Raw genomic sequence first — 17,864 nt, forward strand, 5'->3', positions numbered from 1 at the left:
TTCCAGCCCTGACTTTATCACGTCTCTCCCATCGGCGGTAAAGACAGCGCTAGTTTTCGGGAAGGAAGAAGTGAGCGCGGGGCTCCAGCGCAGCTCCGCCCGCACCGCAGCCTACCTGCGGGCAGGGGTGCGGGTGGCAGGGCCGGGCGGGGGCGATGCGCGGCGCCTGCCCCGCCGAGGCGGGCGGGGTGCTGCCGGCCCGGGGCCGCTGCTGCCGCCGAGCGAGCGGCGCCTTCTCCTCCCCGCGGCCCGAGCTTCTCGCCGCTGCCGCCGGCTCCCCGGGCGCGAACGCCGCGTGCTCGCTCCGCGCCGAGGAGCGCCGGGCTCCCGCCTCCGCGCCCCGGCACCATGAGCGGCGCGGCCTCGGGGGAGCCGGCCCCGGCCCCGGCGCCGCAGGCGGGGCAGTGCCCGAGGTGCGCGCCGCAGCACGGGCGGCGGCCGGGGGCAGGGGCGGCGGGGCCGCGGCCGAGCGGCCGCCTGGGGCCGGGCCGGGGCAGGTGCGTGCGCGGGGGGCGCCGCTCGCTGGGCGGCTGGGGCTGGGCTGGGCTCGGCGCGGCTCGGCTGGGCGCCGGCGGAGCGCGGCGCTCGCTCGGCAGCGCTCGTGTTTGCGCATGACCCCTCCCCGCCTGCGCCCTCCCCTCCCCTCCCCGGCGGCGGCGGCGGCGGTGGGGAAGGTTAGCCTCGCACACAGGCGGCTGCTCGGCGGCGGCGACGCAGTGCAGAGGTGCGGGCAGGTTGCGCCGGCCCCGCGCCCCGTCCCTCCCGCGCCCCGCCTGCCTCCGGAGCCCTCGCCCCGCCGGCGGCCTCGTCGCGCCGGTGTCGGGCCGGCCCCCCGGCCATGAGCGCGGCGCTGGGTGTCCCCCCGCCGCGCCGCCTCCCCCGCCGCCCCCGGCGGCTGCCGGGCTCCAGGAAAGTAGCTTGATGAGTGTCCAAAGTAGCAGTGGAAGTTTGGAGGGGCCGCCATCTTGGTCCCGGCTCTCCACGTCCCCACCGAGCCTGCAGGGCTGCTCCGCGGCGGCGGCGGCCTCCCAGCTCCACGGCGCGCCGCCCGGCAGGCCGCCCAAGGAAGGTAACCGGCGCGCCGCGGGGCTGCGCGGGGGGCCCGGCCCTCGGGGAGGGGCCCGGCGGCCGCCGCCGGAGGCCGGTCCCGGGCTGGCGGGGAGAGGCGGCGGCGGCGGTGGCGGCGCGGGGTCAGCCCTGGGCCCGGCGGCGCCGCGGGGAGCCTCGGGCGAGCGGGGCCGCGCCGCCCCCGCCCGCCGCCGCCGCTGCTCCTCGGCGCGGCGGCGCCTCCTCGTTCCCCCTGCGGCCGGCTCCGCTCCCGGCCGTCCTCCCGCGGCCGGCGCTCGCTCGCGTCTGCTCCCGCGGCGGCTCTCCTCGGGCGGCCGCTCGCCGCGTCCTCCCCGACAGCGGCTTCCCCTCCTCCTCCTCCTCCTCCCGCTCCAGCGGCGCGCCGGAGGTGCTGGTGGATGCGGCCGTTGTTGCTGGATGGAAGGAGTCGGGCACTTTTGGCAGCATGGAGGTGGGGCAGAGAGAGGGACCGAAATCGCAGCGTTTGTCCCTAGCACGAAGGCGCCCTCGGGAGCGGCTGCTTTTGCGGCCCGAGGTGACAGGGCACCTTACGGCCACCACGGAATGACTGCAACTTTCTCCTTTCCTCCATCACGTCTTAGATGATAATATTTTTCTCCTCCCTCCCCTGCTCCTCCCCTCTTGTGTTACACCGACAGCCAGAGCGGGGTGTTGTGGGTGTTTGCAGGGAATATCTGTATGAAGGTTACGAGCAAACAAGTCCCCTTTCTATGTATTCTGTTTCGCTTATTGTCTGTTTTTTCCTCCGTGCATTGAGATGGATTGCCACAAGATGTAGCAGTTATACAGCTGGTGAACGGCTCGGAGCTTTTAGCTAAAATAACTACTTGCTGAATGTCGGCTGGTGGCAGAGGAGAACTTTTATACACAGATACTTGCATACTAAACAGTTGTATAATTTTACTCGATTTGCCCCGGTTTAATGAATTCCATATAGCTTTTCTTCTAGCGTCTGCAAAATGTCGCTGCCTAAGCAGGAAACTTGCTAACTTTAAATAGAAATGATAGCGAGAATGGCGAGTCTTTGTTTTTCAAGTCTTCCTGTAGCTTTTGTTGTTGTTGTTGATAAGCAATTTAAGGACTTGGTAACGGGGATCCGCTATCCTGAAAATGCGTAATGTAGGACGTGGTTCTCCATTTTCCATGCCAGTAGTTGTCAGACTTGTGTCACTCTCTGTCACTTTTGCACACGCTCCTCCAGGTAGATTGACATGAAACGCTCTAGAAAGTACCTGGAGAGGGATTACCGTATATGTTAAAGATGCTGAGTAAAGTGGCAGGCATTTTGTGCTCCTGTTCTCTCGAAAGCTGATGCTCTCAAAAGCAGCCACCGCCAGCTGAATATGCAGTTGATTTTAACTTTATGGAGAGTAGGTTTCATCACTGTTGCAATGCTTGTTATGAATAAGTGCGTATATAATATTCGTATAAGGTGCATATGTGAGGTATTTTTGAATGTATTTCAGATGTCTGGCATACAAGCCTGAAATGATTATTGCAGTATGACATATGTATATATTTATATATATATATATATATAATTTATATATGTTATTTATTCTAAAGAAAACTGGCGTTTATTGAGTGTGTTATTTAGGCATGGAAAAACAGTGTTGTGAAATTAATTTTTTAAGGTGATGATGATGATTTTTACTTTTTTCTCACAACTCATGCAGTTGGATTTTCCTGGGCACGATGGTTTACATCATGTAGTTCAGATTCAGGGGTTACAGAGTAATGACAGCCCTGGTATGTGCTTGGTATTATAATGTACTTTATTTGCATAGCGTTCCTGTGTTGTGATGATTGTGTGGCAGAGGTAGTTATGCTTGAGAATTGGTGTAGGCTATCAGCAGTGCTTGGATCTATAATTTCTGTTAAAACTGGCGGAATGTTAGCAGTACGCCTTACTTCATATACATATATTTTACAGGGAAGTGTCATGCATGAAAACAGTAGACCATCAAATAGAGGCATGTCAGTGCGTTCATAGACACTGGCTTGTGTGCATGCAAGAATCATGGCAGACCAAACTAACGAGCTCAAAATGTTTGAAACATAGTGTGTTCATAGGAGTTTGTGTGCCCACGTGGTCTGGACCAGTGAGCCCTTGCGGTGCTGCCAGAGGTCATCGGCATGTCGGAAGCGGTGTGCGAGGCCGTAGGCCTGGGCAAGCCCCGAGCCATACTCGCGCTGGGCATGGGGCCTGGTCCTGGTCCTGCTGTCGGATCTGCGGGACCCGGCCCCACTCCTTGACCTCAGGAACACAGGCCTTGCCGATGGTTTGCCTGGCCTTACTGCTGTCTGCTGTGAGGGCTTGGTGCCTGCCCGCATGGCTCTCACCGTCTTTTAAAGGTTTATTGAGAACAGAAAACCCCAGCACCCTAATTTAGGAAGTCCCAAAAGCATTCTCTGAACTACTAATATCAAGAAAGCAGAAACAAACAAACAAACCTCTGACATACATAACTATCACCCAAAGCTTTTTTTTTTTTTTTAATTGTAAATACAGTACCTTGTCAGTATTGAAAAGGGACTACTTGGTAAATATAGGGTGAAATTAAAGAAAATAATTCATCTCTTCTGAAGTGTGTTACAGTATTGTAGCAATACTTCATTAGATGTTATCTTCTCTTATATCTTGACTTACAGGGGCATCATGGCATAGCTGTGTGGATTTGACTTAGGTTTTAGATAGTTTTGTAGGGTTTCAAAATGAAAATACTGAACTGGACTTAAGTACAATGTTATCCATACACTTTTACTATACCAGAACTATCTCGTGTTTCCCTTTCCATTCAGTATCTAGATTCCCATAGTTCTATCAATTCTTTTATATGCCAGTAACTTATATGTGGTATATTTGGTCTCTTGTTCAAGAGCTGTACAATATGGGCTATAGGGAATTTACGATAACTGTTTGTTATTTTAAATGACATATGTGATCATGTAGCTAGATCTCGTGCCACATAAGTTTCTTGACTGTTGACTGCTTTGTGGCTGCCTATAAGGAGAGTGCCCATAAGGAGACCAAACTGGGGAGTTGGAGAGTGCTGTTTTGTAAATGGGGGATGACAAGGCAGAGGGAAGAGGTCTGGGGAGGGATGTGTGAATATCTTGGAGTAGTTCCTCTTCAGGGGCCAAGGCAGGGCCCCAGTGACTGGTAGTCAGGCATGGTGCTTTGCAGGTCGTTTTGTGTGCTTCTGACTCTGAAGGCTTTGTTAAAAGCAGAACACCACCCAATACATCTCTGAATTGCCATGGCAGGAACGTGAAGGTTCACGTTTAGAATTTGAGCCCAAGTTAACATATGATGACAACAGGGTAAATAAACTCATTATTTATTAAGCATTTATTAAGCACTGTTTGAAGGACTAATGTTGTATGTGTAGCAAACTTTGGTGATAATTATTTCTTAATTTGATTAATGTATAGTATTTGTATTCATTGTTACCTAAAATATGATGGTAGTTGTCCATCTGAGCATAGACGTACAGGTTTTTCTTCTTCATGTTTCCAGCTTAGCAAATGTTCATAGGTGCAGGTTTGTGTCACAAGTGCTTCATATAGTGTTAGTACATGTACATGAAACCTACCTTATTTTATTAAAACTTGCAGGGTTGTTTTTTGTTGTTTTGCTTTTATTTTAGTGTAAAAACTCAACTGTTTTATTTTCTTAACCAGTAAGCTCTCAGTAAGTTTGTTTATTGCCATTTCTTTCCATTTAACTGTAGATATAGAGCTTTGAGAATCTTATGGATTTGGCCAGTAAATGTGGGAATAAAGAAGAATGGGAGCATTTGCTGTTGAAGGTGATGGGTATATATTTACGTGGCATAAACACATCAATCGTATTTAGGCTGGCTACAGCAGGTGTTGTGTAAGGCATAATGTTGTTCCACTGGTATGCACAGATTCTAGCTTGTGATATTACTGCTGTTTCTGTTGCAGATGTGTTTCTTACAGTGAGCTGATGCCAAATTCTTACGAGATTTTATAGCGTGCCCAAGTGAGAAGTGGGAAAAGAAGACCTTATTTAGTATGGGTGCTTGTTTGAATCTGGTTTTCTGAAAGGCAAGTGTTGCAGAGAATAGAGCAAAGTAATGTTTGTGTGATTGTTTTGTTTTAATTCTGTTCTAACTTAACTAGAATGGAGTTTCCCATTAACCTATTCCATTTTAAATGGAGAGAGAATCAATATCTTTAAGGATAGGCGGTGTTTATTTGTTATTACCTCCATTCAAATAGCAAGCATATTATTTCTCTGATTTTTTTCTGTATTTTTGTTTCAGCAAGTAAAATTTTTCTTTATCAAGCTGAAATAAGCTTGCTTCTTTGTAATAATTTTGTTATGCAGTTATTGTTGACATTACCTTGGATTTTCTTCTAAATGATTGCAAAATACTGTTCTAAGTGCTCCTGGAAAAGACTGTTGTATGTATTTGTATCATGGTCAAAGTGTGCTCTGTTTTGCTACCTGAAGAAAGGAGATTATGGAGACATGACTGGCGTAAATAGTTGTCTCTACTTTGTGTGTGTTTGACTTAAGGTGGCGCTTTGAAGTACTACTTGGTCCTGATCCAGATTACTCCAATACTAAAAATATTGTCCCCACACTGAAATTTTTACACAAGTAAATGCCGGAGTTGAACTTAGTAAATACTATAAGTTTATGAAGTAGAATATTTCCTGAACTGTGGCTCCACTAAAACCTAAAAGTATACCAGGGAAAAAGTTTTGTCTTTACAATCTTTACGAGCTTCTTTTTCATTGGCTTGGTGTGTTTTGGCTGTGGAAGACGAAGAGGGAAATTTGGGTTGCTGGATTGCTCTAAGTAGAAATTAAAGTTGCGTAGGGGAGGAAAACTAATTACTTTTTTCTGTTTTGAATGTGCGTGTTGGTGGGGCAGTTCCACAGAGGTCCCAATGGTGACTCAAGGGTAGCCGTTAAACAGAAACTGGCCTTCAAAATACAGTCTGTTTTCTTGGGTGGGCTTGTAACTGAAAAACTTCTAATGTTTGCTAAAGATAGCAAGGGACGAGCACTGCAATTTGTGTTCAGTGTTTAAGGACTGAGTTCTGCAGCGCTGGAGAAGGGCTAGTGAGCATCATGCAGTATTTTGGATCCTGCATGTCCTTTGGTCTTGACTCAGTCCGTATTGAGGTACTCAGTCTGGGGTAGAAACCCAGATTCTGCCTCCTTCCTAAGGAGCCTCTCGCTGGAGGTCTTCCTCCTTTCTTTCCTTCCTGAGCACAGCTTCAGAAGATGCCAGCAGGAAAATCGGGGCAACCAGCCTTTCCCGGGGCGGACGCGGTAGGTGGTGAAAACGTGAGTGCTTGCAAGCTTTAAAAGAGGGCAGCCAAACTGTGCCCCAGGAGCGAGGGCAGGAGGGCTCGGCTGGGGCTGGGCGTGCTGGAGACTGACGGGGGGCGGCTGCTGGGGGTGGGTCTGCGCTGGAAGGATTGACTGAAATCAGTGATTATATTACTAATTTTAATCATGGCTTAAATCAGTGAGCAGGAAATACTGATTAAATAATTGTTTTTAATTTTATTTGCATTTGTGCTTAATTATTTTTCCCAAAGAAAAGTTGATTCTAATTGGTCTAATTTGATCACGCTTCTTGCTAGGCGGGGGGGCGCATCTATATGCGTTTACTTAAGTGGTTACACAGCTTAGATTCTTGGTGTTAAGAAACATAATTCCCCATGCTTTAGATAGCTTTTAGCTAACTTTATTAGCTAAATAAAACGAATCCTAATTGTGCTAGATACATGAGAAGAAACAAATACATCTGAGTGCGTTTTGCGTTTAAAGCAGATTAAACAGAAGTGGAATCGTCTGTAGTTTGTGAAATGAGTCGGTTGTTTCTGGCCACTGCGCCTTTCAAGATTTCGAGTTAACTGATCAAACCCAGTCGCCGTTCCTTCGTTTGGGAGAGAAAACCAAGACTTCTCCTGCTTCCCGAGTCATCAGTTGCTCTTTCGGTTCTGAGCAAACCAGCTGCTGAACTGAAGGAGCCTAGCAGGTGAAAATGGCAGGCGCGGCTGCAGGCCCAGGTCGCTCAGGGCTTTGGCCCTCCCATCCAGGCTGCGTGTGGGCACCTGCCGGCAGCGTGGTACCGCCGCCATTATGGTGGTAAGGTTCATGCTCTTCAAATGTGTTTTTCACCTGTGCGAATTTAACAGGTCATAAACATGAAGCCTCGCCATAAATTACCATTCAAAATTAAGCTGAAATGTTTAACACCAGAGGGTATTTTTAAAATACAGAAATAAGAAAAGTTATACATCCTATACTCCGAAGGCCTTCTTAGCTTTAGCTGGGGAGGCTCCAAGGCTGACAAGTATCCTCCAAAGATTTGGAGTGAAAGTTAGGTGGTTAGATGATTACAAGACTGTGATGGGAATCTGGTAGCTTTGGAATAGGGAACTTCATTTACGGGAGCTTTTACATGAAACTGAACATCGAGGGAGATGGTCGGTATTCCCCCAGGCCGCCTGCACTTGCTGAGAGGTAGCAGCAGGAGCATTAAGAAATGGCTCTTGCCTCATCATATCTGCACAGCTTTAAGTGGGTGGAAACTTAAAGGCCACTGTGCTTTGTAATGTCCTTATGAACAAAGCACTCCGCACTTCAGGGTTTAAGAGATTGGGATGGTGGTAAGAAATTCCAGAGTGCCTTTTAGAGGAAATGAAGCCTGACTGTAATTACTTGGAGATTTGCAAGTACTGCATTCGCTTTCTTTGGACTTCTAATACAGCTATACCTGTAAGAGAAAAGGAAGCAAAATGTGTCTTTTGAGGAACAGCAGGAAATCTTGATGCCTTTAGAGAGATCTATGGTATGATACAACATACGCCTAACCTTTTAGATACTTACCTAGTTTTGTGCCTGTACCTTCAGTTCATAGTATGTGGATGCTTCAAGCACCGTGTCCTGCAGCTGTGGCTTCTGGTAGCTTACGATTTATTTATTTTTTGGTAAGTCATAGACGTTTTGAATGATATGTATAAGAGCAACAAATTGGAAAGTAATGTCAAACATATAGGTAAATGTTCAGAGTTTCTTTTTGTTTGTTTGTTTTTAACTTGTATATGTCTGAAATAATACAATTTAGATCATGGTCCTGGACTTCACTCAGTGAGTTTCTGATGCTCTTGGGATCACCTGGATTTAATAACAGAGGCATTTCCTGTTTCGTCTTCCACTACTGAATGCTAGGAGCTCTTGTTTGTAGGGAGACAGACTCAGGTGATGCCACAATTAAGATTTCTAATATGTCTTCCTTGCACCCCTGTAGCTTAGACTGAATAGGCCTGTGCACTGTATACCTGCATTTGATAAATGGTGCTTTGTAGTTAATACTGCATTTCCATCGGTTCCACAGTTTTGTCCTAAACTTTGCAGCTGTGTTTCAGCCAATGTTTGCAGGTGTTTTTTTTTGTTTGTTTGTTTTTTGGTTGGTTGGTTGGTTTTGTGCCCAAATACCCTTTTTGTAGCTATTTGGGTCCCCAGGGAAATTTCAGTCTTTATTTCTTAGTTTATTCCTAGTGAAGGTGATGGGAGAAGAAGCGTCCTTTAATAAGTTGTGTATTTATTATAAAGCAATTGAAAACAAAATCCCCGTGTTATTAATAATATGCTTTAACATTTGTAGAAGCATGTCTTTTAAAATTAATTTATAGAGAATTATAACTAAAGCAGTTGTTTAGAAAGTGTAATTTTATTTTGGTTGCTGGAGGTCTTTATTAGCAAATACTTCTAGTCTTGATGGGTAATGATCTGTTTTTAACAGTTATATTAAAAGTTGTATAGAAAGATGTTACAGAAGTTCTGAAATTCTTTCAAAGTAAAAATTCTTTGTTATCTTTCATAATGTTCCTCATACTTTTCTTTTGCCTTCCTTTTGTGCCTTATCTGAAGAGGAATGGCAGAATTATTTGATGGCATCTAATCCTACATTTGATGTCCTTTGAACTAGAATTTGTAGCTTGGTAGAAAATAATCACGTTTTGTCTTAGTTCACATACGGTATTGCGAAGATAGTGTTCAACATTATATGCTGTCCAATGAAGAAATACATTTCAAGTAACCTCTTCCTTCACATTTAGCGTTGTGCGTATTACAGTATGATGTCCATTCTTCGGGATAACTTTTCATTGGAATAATTGTATCAAAATGCTACATATATTAATGAGATTCATTGCTTATTTATAGTACCTTGTGTTCTGTAGTGATTGACATGTTTAAAATCATTCCCAAAGACCATAAAATCTCGACTTGGATCTTCTGATAATCCGATCCCTTCTGTGCATTGGTCACTGAGAATTAATTGAATAAGAAAACATACAAAGTCCAAGCGTATCTGTAGTGCATGAAAAAGTTGTGAAATACAGTTTTTAAAGAGGAAATATATTGGAAATGAAGTGGTGTAAAATGTGCTTAAATCAGTTGGAAATAGAGTAATGCATTTGTCACACAACATGGTGTCATTGCTAGCACATTCCTTAAATTAACTTTATAACCAGTGCACATTGATCTTCTAGTCATATACTTGTTTTTTACCGTCTTGTTTTCAGAAAAAGAATTTCAGTTGTTCTGTCCTAAATTTTGCTCACTTCTGTGTTTATTTAAAAATATATATATTTTTTCAAATGAAAATTCAAACAAACTCTGAGCTTTAGCCTTTCATGAAAGGTAAATGCAGGAAGGAGTGGGAGAAGTTCAACATGATGAAATACCAGCTCAGCCTTCTTCATGTGTGCAATAAAAGGAACAAAAACAGAAAAAACACGCAGCAAAACATGTTGAGAGCATCAAAACAATGCTGCTTAAACCAAAGTGGGTCATTCTGGAAGGCTCAAAACAAGGAGATTGTGCTAAGTATATGTATTTATTCGAACTCTGCAAAAGGATAGTCTTCTCAGTATTTTCACAAGAGATGTGGGTTAGGACAAGTAGATGATCAGTAGATAGTAGAAACTCAGATTTCATGGGAGAGGTAAGATCAAAATGCTTTAAAATGGATCTTTGCTTTCCTCAAGATTTTGTCTAATTATTTTTTTCAGGAAAGAATCTCTTCTTCTGTGTGCTTTTGCTTTTTTAAGGTGTATCCAGGAAAGTGTCCTACTTTCTTTTTCCAGCCATTTTACCCCTGGTGTGTGCCCTTCACCACTGAGGTGAGAGCCTGTACTGTAGTGAGAGTATAATGGTGATGATGGCGGTGGTCTAGGCAATGTGCGTATCTTCATAAAGTCGTTGTTTGGGTTTAGTTTTGGTGTTGGTGGTTATGGATTATTTTATTGAAATGGGTTGATTAGTACTGATCACTAGGGTTTTGCTTTTTTTTTTTTTTAGTTTCTTTTGCAAGTCAGTTATTCCTTGAGCAGGGTGTATTCTGGGGAGTGGTTGGTGTGTCTTTGGTAGATATTTTAGAAAGTTTTTGATTATTAGTGTTAAGTTTTAGTTTCAGTAGGTCTATTCATGGCACTGAACTATATTAAAAAAGTTATCTTGCAAGTTATCCACAAAATTTAACTTTGAATAAAGTGGAGTAATCGTTACAATAGTACCTTTGTATTTAGTATTTTGAAGGCCACCTTGAGGAGTTGGATTTTTGTATTTTAGCATTAATATAGGGTACCAATAGAAGTAATTCCTGAAGATGCGGGTTTAGAATTTTTAAATTAAATGCAAAAAGCACTTTTTTTTTTCCGTGGATATTATTTTGTGAGTTTGAAATCAAATCGTGTTTGATTTACCTCTACTTGTATAATCTGATTGCGTTACTTTTTTTTAATTAAACGGTATTATTAACTGATTATGATGCTGATAATGCCTAAGATGGGTAACACCAGTATACCATTATCTTTGCTACCTTGTCAGATGATATTTTGTATTCTGCATTCATACTTTTTTTCAGGCCCTTGCTTGATACATGCTGTCACATCCAGAGCATCCAAGTGGTTAATATTAAGGAACAGTCAATTTTATGCATCATGCATGCACACACTTGCTTTTTTGCGTACACAAAATATGTGTGTGAAGTCTTCATGAGCTGTTTGGTCATTTGGATTCCTGTTACTGTTAGGACTCTCCATTCTCCATAGCAGTCTCATAAACACACCAAGCTTACTCAGAAACTTCAGTCGCTTTTTAGTAAAAATGTTCTAAAATCATGTTGTCTCTTATTATGTACTTGTTCAAAACTTGTTTCATGATTTCAAATACATCATTTTGCTGAACCTGCTGGTGAGTGTTGCAGATAATACAAGATTTGGTTGCTAGATTAATAGTACTAGTTCTGCCGTACTTGAGTTTTAGTTTTTTTACAGATTGCTGTTTACTTTCAAACAGAGGAATAAAAACATGTCAAGCTCAAAGAAAAATATTGTCTGTTTGTATATTGCATTAGTATTATATTTATTGTATTTTTCTGTCCATTTGTTATCCTTGCAACATATATCTTAATTTGGGAATGAAATATTGAAGCTGTGATGACAAAACAGTTTCCAGTAAATGACCTTAATAGTGATTTTTTTTTCCTTGTGTCGTGTGATTGAAAGCTGACCTGATTTGTTCTCCTGACTAAATCGCAGCGTGCTGTTCTCTGAGCCCTTTGCTTGTTTTGCTGTTCTAGAGAAGTGCAAATAACAGGCACTGGTCCCTGCCAGCATCTGACACCACCTTCCCAGTGTTTTCCTTAAATCTCCGTTCTTAATTTGTTTATACCAAAAAGAGAGAGGGAGAGGGGGACTGTGCCGGCTGTTGTGTTGTTGTGATCATCACTGTTGCGCCTTCGGTTCCGTCGTTCTGAAGGAAGGTGGGGCGTGAGGCAACAATACCAGGGACTCTGCCAGAAGGTGCAGGATCTGCCTGCATGCTGCTGGGGCACCCGCGTCCCACTCTCTATGCGGGGAGTGACACACTTTCCCCAGCTGGGTCCCTGAGGCTGTGCCTTCCCACCACTGGTTTCCCTTTCTTACCAGCACTTGGCCACAAGCGTGACCTCCTGTGCCATCAGCCTGCTCTGCTTCCTCTCAGCTTCTGTGAACTTTAATTTTCCTCTTCGAACTGACAACCGCGTGCTCGGCCTTCGTGTTTGTCCCATAACGTGATGGCTGAGGAGCAGAAGCTGCCTCTGCGCTGGTTTTGCCAGAAGGACTTTGTTTTGCAAAGGGAAGAGGTGGCTGCTGCAGCAGCGGCACCACCAGCACGCCCAGCGCTCGGGCACAACCCGAGGGGACGCTCGGGGACAAGTGGCTGCAAGGGGAGGGCCTCCCAGGAGCTTCTCCCCAGCGTCCTGCGGCGTGCTGCCCAGCAGAAGATGAAACACTTCTAAGGTCATAGCGGATAGAGGTCCAAATGGAGGTTTGTGGTTTTTTGGCAATAACTGATCCTCTTAGCATTTCAGTCTTTAATAATGGAAATTCCTTGTGGTTTTTTAGACTTCAAGTTAAGACAGGTCATTATGATTGCTTTTTGTTACATCCATTGAGTTGTTGAATCTACTGGTTTCTGCATCCAGTTGTGCGGAGGTGTGTGGAAGAGTGTTCCTGACAAAAGTAAAACGTTTCTAGTAGGAATTCTCCCATTTGATAAATAATCATTAGCACAACTAATAATGTTAGCTTGTAATCAGAAAACTATCTTATGTAAAAGTAGTAAGCTAAGACTGAATTAGTGATTCAAGTGACTAGCAGAATATGTAGTGTGAATAGCTGTTAAGGATTTAAATTAGTGTCATCAGAGACTAAACTGTTGTGTTATTTTTATTTTAAGTTATACCCAGACCTGCACAGTGTACTCAGTCACTTGTGTCAGCACGTGCTCCCCACACTCAGAAATTTGCCTGTGCATTTTGGCACAGTGGTGCCCCTGGTGCGTACGCTACGCGGGTGCCGGGTGGCACAGCGAGGACTGCCTCTGGCTTGCCCACCCTCCTCCCAAGAACACTGCCAGCGAAACTGTCTCGCTCCTGATGGGTTAGTGAATTTCACTCATTAAATTTCAGTCCTCAGGCTTTTCCTCTCTGAGGCTGCATCGCCAGGGGAGGGAGCGGGTGCGTGAGGGGTGCCCGGTGCCTGTGGATGCAGGTACTGGCCTGCTGGGGCTGGCAGGGTTGCGCCTGACATGGCCCTGCCTCCTCTCCCAGTCCGTTGCAGACTTAATGCTGGATTCATTCTGGTTTTTAAAGCATCCTTGATGCAATCAGCTTGGGGTTTAGTTACCTCCAACATTGGGGTTGTAGAACCAGAAGGGTTAAACATATGCTGGGTGAAATGCATCCCAATTTGCTAGCCATTTGCTCCTGGTAGCACAAACTAGTCTGTCTCTGTCAAATCACCTGTAAGCAGGAGGCTCTGGGAAGCTTACTTCAGCCATCCGAGGAACTTCATGGTGCTCCCTTGCCTGAGCTGTGTGAAGGAGAACTCCTGCTTTCTCTCTTGTTGGCTGGGGAGGAGAGCTTGGGTCACACTTGTTCTTAAGTTATGTTTGCTGTGGTCCTCAGAAGCCAGTGTAATGACATTATCCTTTAAAATAAGTGTGGTTAGTTCTGTAGTGCTACAAGTACTGTGCAGCTGTGTTTTCAGGTCTTTCTACATGGTGGATGTTGTTAATTGCACATGTTTTTACTAGTGTCTTGAATATGTATGTTTTATTTGCCACATCGAAGACTAAGAGCTGCTCTTTCTAATTCCTGGTTGCTCTCAGGGCTTTAACTGCACTGATGTTACAAAACTTAATCCAAGTGATCACAGGCTTTGTTCCATGAGGTCCGTTCTTTATTCAACGTGCAAGATGGGCAGTCCTCAGGAAAGGGCCGTGCTGAAAAGAATGAGAATCCCTTCTTTCTTTGTTCTAAAACTTGAATGAATGAAAGTGATAGTATAGCAGAAAAGAAAGCTGGTTTAAAATTAGGCAAAGTACTGGATAGGAGAAACAGCTGTAATGCAGATTTCTTTAATGATGATGCTGAGCAAGACTAAAACCAGATTTCTGACAGATGATTACATATGATGTTTCTTTGTCTGTGAACTGGGTGGGTGCTGAATTAGAAATTAAAACATTTTTTCTTTTAGCTCTGAACTTGATTTTTCACTGATTCATGTGTGATTTCATACTAGTCTTATTTTTTTTTTTTCATCTCTGTAGGATGGAAGCAATGCTGCAAGGTCCTAGGAAAACGTAGGTGTAGTCAGTAATGTATTGGTGTATGTATGTAATTTATTTATTTGGAGCTGTGTTCTGAGACACTCCTCCTTACAAGGGGCATTGAGGAAGTGAATTTCCTGGTGTATTCAGCAAAGCTTGGGTTCTCTTGTCAGTTAGAGACTGCTGATTGAGTAAATTAAAAGGAAAAGAAAGGAAAGGAAAAGAAAAGAACAACAAAAAAAGAGGAACGATATCTAGTTGACTGATTCTTTGAGCACCACCTAGCCTCTAGACAGGGTGCCTACAAGAGACAAACAGCGATCAGTCACGCAGTTGGTGTGGCCTTACTCAGCACAGGGGAACGGAGCCACCGTTGCATGAGCTGCCTGGTGTCGTGCTGTTTTCTCACCAAGCTTGTGGAAACTCTTGATGTAAATTTTGTTTGTTTCAGTTTCTAGTGTTTTATGTGCTGTGTGCTGTACGGGTATTTCAGAAGGAAAAATTAACACTGTTGATGTGAGGTTAAGACCATTTTTCTTAAAATAGCATTCTTGAAAAGCCAAAATGGTTTATGAGGCTTGTGGTTACAGTCAGAGGTGAGTCGACTGTCCCTCTTTAATCTTAGAGGCTTGATAATTTCTTTTCTGCATGTTTGCTGTGAAACTGTAGCCTGTTACATAAGTATATGGGGCGTTGAAATTAGTCGATCACATTGTTATGAAAGAAATAGATGAATGTAGTTGGAAGGACTTGTTGTTTGATTTCTCACTAGCAGCGTGAGGCTTGCCTGGAGCGGTGCAGGTGGGAGCAGCGAGGGGAGGTGGGGTGTCTGCACCGTAGAGGTCTTGGAGATCACAAGGGCAGAAGTGGCAGTAGGAGCTGTGGAAGTAAGGCGATTAGGAAGTTTGGGGAATTAACAACTGAAACACACTCCTATTGCCACAGATACAGCTTTCAAATAGCAGCTGACTTGTGTTGAAACTGGGAAGTACGAGATTCTATGAAATTGTTTTTTATGGCCACCTTTTCACGCTATAGATAACTTCCAGACAAATTTATTTGGGGAAAAGGTGGATGGTTTGTTTGTTCCTTCATGGCTCACTTTTTCTGTGGAGTGAGCGAGAGAAGCAGAAAAACGCTGCAGGGAGGGGCACTGCTCTCCCTTCCTGCTTGGTAGGTGACCTCTGCTTTTAACTTCCTTTCCACTCCTTCCTTAGATAGCAGAAGCTGCTGTTTATTTTTGATATGTACAAAAGGCCTGTGCCATTTTAAATTCTTGCAGAACAGCCATTTCGTGGGCTCGAGCATTTAGGGCTCCTGGTTTGTTTCCTTATAACTGAATGCAGCAAATGAAATGTGCTGTACTTTCTAGAATTTCTCTAGGTAGATGTTTCTTCTTCATGACTGCTCCGGGCTTTTAGTGCTTTTCAGCATAGAAATAGAGGGGGATGGAAAGAAGCAAGCTTTTGTTGAAAGTGTGATGCGCTTTTTTGGTGTATCACAAAACTCGTGTTATCCTGTGACCTGTTAGTCAGTGTTACCAACAAGTGACCCATAAACTTGCAGCTTGCTTCTCCCTGCCTGCTGCCTGTTCCCCAAAGGGGACAGGGAGCATCTGTTTTTTGCTGCGAATGAAGCTGAAGAGGGCAAATACTGCTTCTGTCTTTCTGTCTGGATACCCTTTATAGCGCTGTCTGGGAGTAGCAGTAATTGCTGCAGATTCCACTTCACAGAGATGAGAAGGGAGCTGGTAGAGACGGGCAGACAGCATGTCACCTGCATGTGTTTGGCCCAGGCAGTATTGTTTTTTCTTTCTCTTGACATAATGTTGTGTTCAAGGCAGATGTGTGCTACCTAGAAATAGTCTTTTAGTGTTTCTGCCACAGATGTCTTATCATAACTTTGGCCAAAACCTTAGTCTCTTTCTGTAAAATGCAAATAGGCTTTTCCTAACTTATAGGGGAATAGTATGCATAAACTTCTCTGTGTATTGTTTATTTCTTTACTGGTGTACTTACATACTATAGTGCAATATACCAACACTGTTCTATTGTCCTATGGGACAGTATGTGGACTTTTTAACTTTTTGATTCACCAAGCATCTCCAGAAGACTTAAACAACAAGAACAACAAAAACAACAAACCCTAAGTGGTGCTGTCATATTTTCTTCTGGTCTTTCCTCTAACTTGATAGAATACAGCCATGGAAACAATATCTTCAATGTATATTTTTCCTTAACCAAAATGTTGTCATTAACTCTAAAGATTAAAGGAAAGTTACTGCTTTTGACCTTACAGTGAAGTCTTCCATTTCCAAGAGGAAGTTGCCTGGAACCTAGAGATGATCGCTTAAGGCTTTAAAGGAGACTTTAGAAAGTGTAGTATCATGATCATGCAGTCACAGATTATTATAGTGGTGAGAGATGACCAGAAATGCCAGGAGGATGTGCTAGTTGGCTACCCAGCTGCTGCCAGCCCAAACAGTTGTCTTGAACAAAACTTTATTAAAAGCACTTTAAATGAGTGCTTTGTACTTCTGATTATTCTGTCACTGTAGCAGATGTTCAAATCAGATGTTGTCATTAAAGAAGAGCTTTATTGAAGATGTACAGATACTGCATAACACATGCATTTGTTCTAAATGGGCTAAATGCTTAGAGTAGTAGTTTGGACAGCGGGAGTGAACTAGTCAGTTAACTTGCTTTCAGTTATCACCGTTATCAGCTGTGACCAGTAGAAAATGGTCAGTGAATACTGTGTTAAGCCTTCTTGTTTCTTTGATATACACTGGCTCTGCCAGTTCACTATTAAATGGTAGAAGTTGGTGGTGTTCAAAAGCCATCACTCATCCTGTCGAATCAGAACCTGCTCTTTGATCACTTTTGGTAATCAAAAGTAATCCAAAGAACAATTGCAGGTGAGTAATCTGGATTTTAAAAAATATGGCAAAATACAGCACTCAACATTAAATAGCAACAAGTTTCAAAATAATAGATATTATTCTCTGTAAAGAACATATTCAGGATATCACCAACCTAGTTTGTAGATGTTCAGAGTGCTGAGTTCTTTGTCAGTCTCTTTCTGCATACAGTACTGTAGCCAACAACACAGGAAATCTGTTTTTAGCAGATGTTTTACTATTTAAGCTCTTAGTTGTATGAGTTCAGAATAAGTCTTTTAAAATAGGACATATCCAAAAGGGTTGTTATTCACTGATAATACTTTTCTGTGGAGTATATTATTATATAGTGCCTGTTTTGTTTGATTGATACAGGAGGGTGTTCAAGATGGGGAAAGATCGTACAGTTTGGGATTTCAACACAGGATGTACACTCAGCTTTTCCCTAACTCGATATTGTTTTTAAGTCTAGAAGATATTACTGGACATGGAGAAGGATCTTGGACTCGGGGAGTTCTTTGTCCAAGTGGAGTGTCCTGCTCTTTGGGCATAGCAGGTATTTCTGTTACTATGCCCATGAACTGATCTGTTGAATTCAGTTTTTCTCTAGTTAAGTACTGTAGAGGAGAGGGCAAAATATGGTGATACCTGTTTTCAGAAGGTAGCCTCCTTACTGCTGTTTTGGGCTGACCATTCCAAGGTAAAAGATTTCAAGATA

At 43.8% G+C, this 17,864-nt stretch overlaps 1 protein-coding gene across 2 annotated transcripts in view; it reads left to right on the top strand.

Annotated features, from left to right (window-relative positions):
- Positions 1–595: 595 nt before the first annotated feature.
- Positions 596–17,864, top strand: part of TLK1 (tousled like kinase 1) — a 65,780-nt gene continuing 48,511 nt past the window's right edge. Inside the window, exon 1 of one of the 2 annotated variants that reach the window (XM_080600964.1) lies at positions 596–724. Coding sequence is in view for 1 of the 2 variants with exons in the window: in XM_080600962.1 (XP_080457088.1) it covers positions 922–1,069 (148 nt within the window). In the remaining variant the exon portion in view is untranslated. Of the gene's footprint in view, positions 1,070–17,864 lie in introns of both variants that reach the window. The other variant, XM_080600962.1, reaches the window with a different exon arrangement.

The sequence above is a fragment of the Anser brachyrhynchus genome (genome assembly GCF_964034855.1).
Source record: "Anser brachyrhynchus genome assembly, chromosome: 7".
NCBI classification, from domain to species: domain Eukaryota; kingdom Metazoa; phylum Chordata; class Aves; order Anseriformes; family Anatidae; genus Anser; species Anser brachyrhynchus.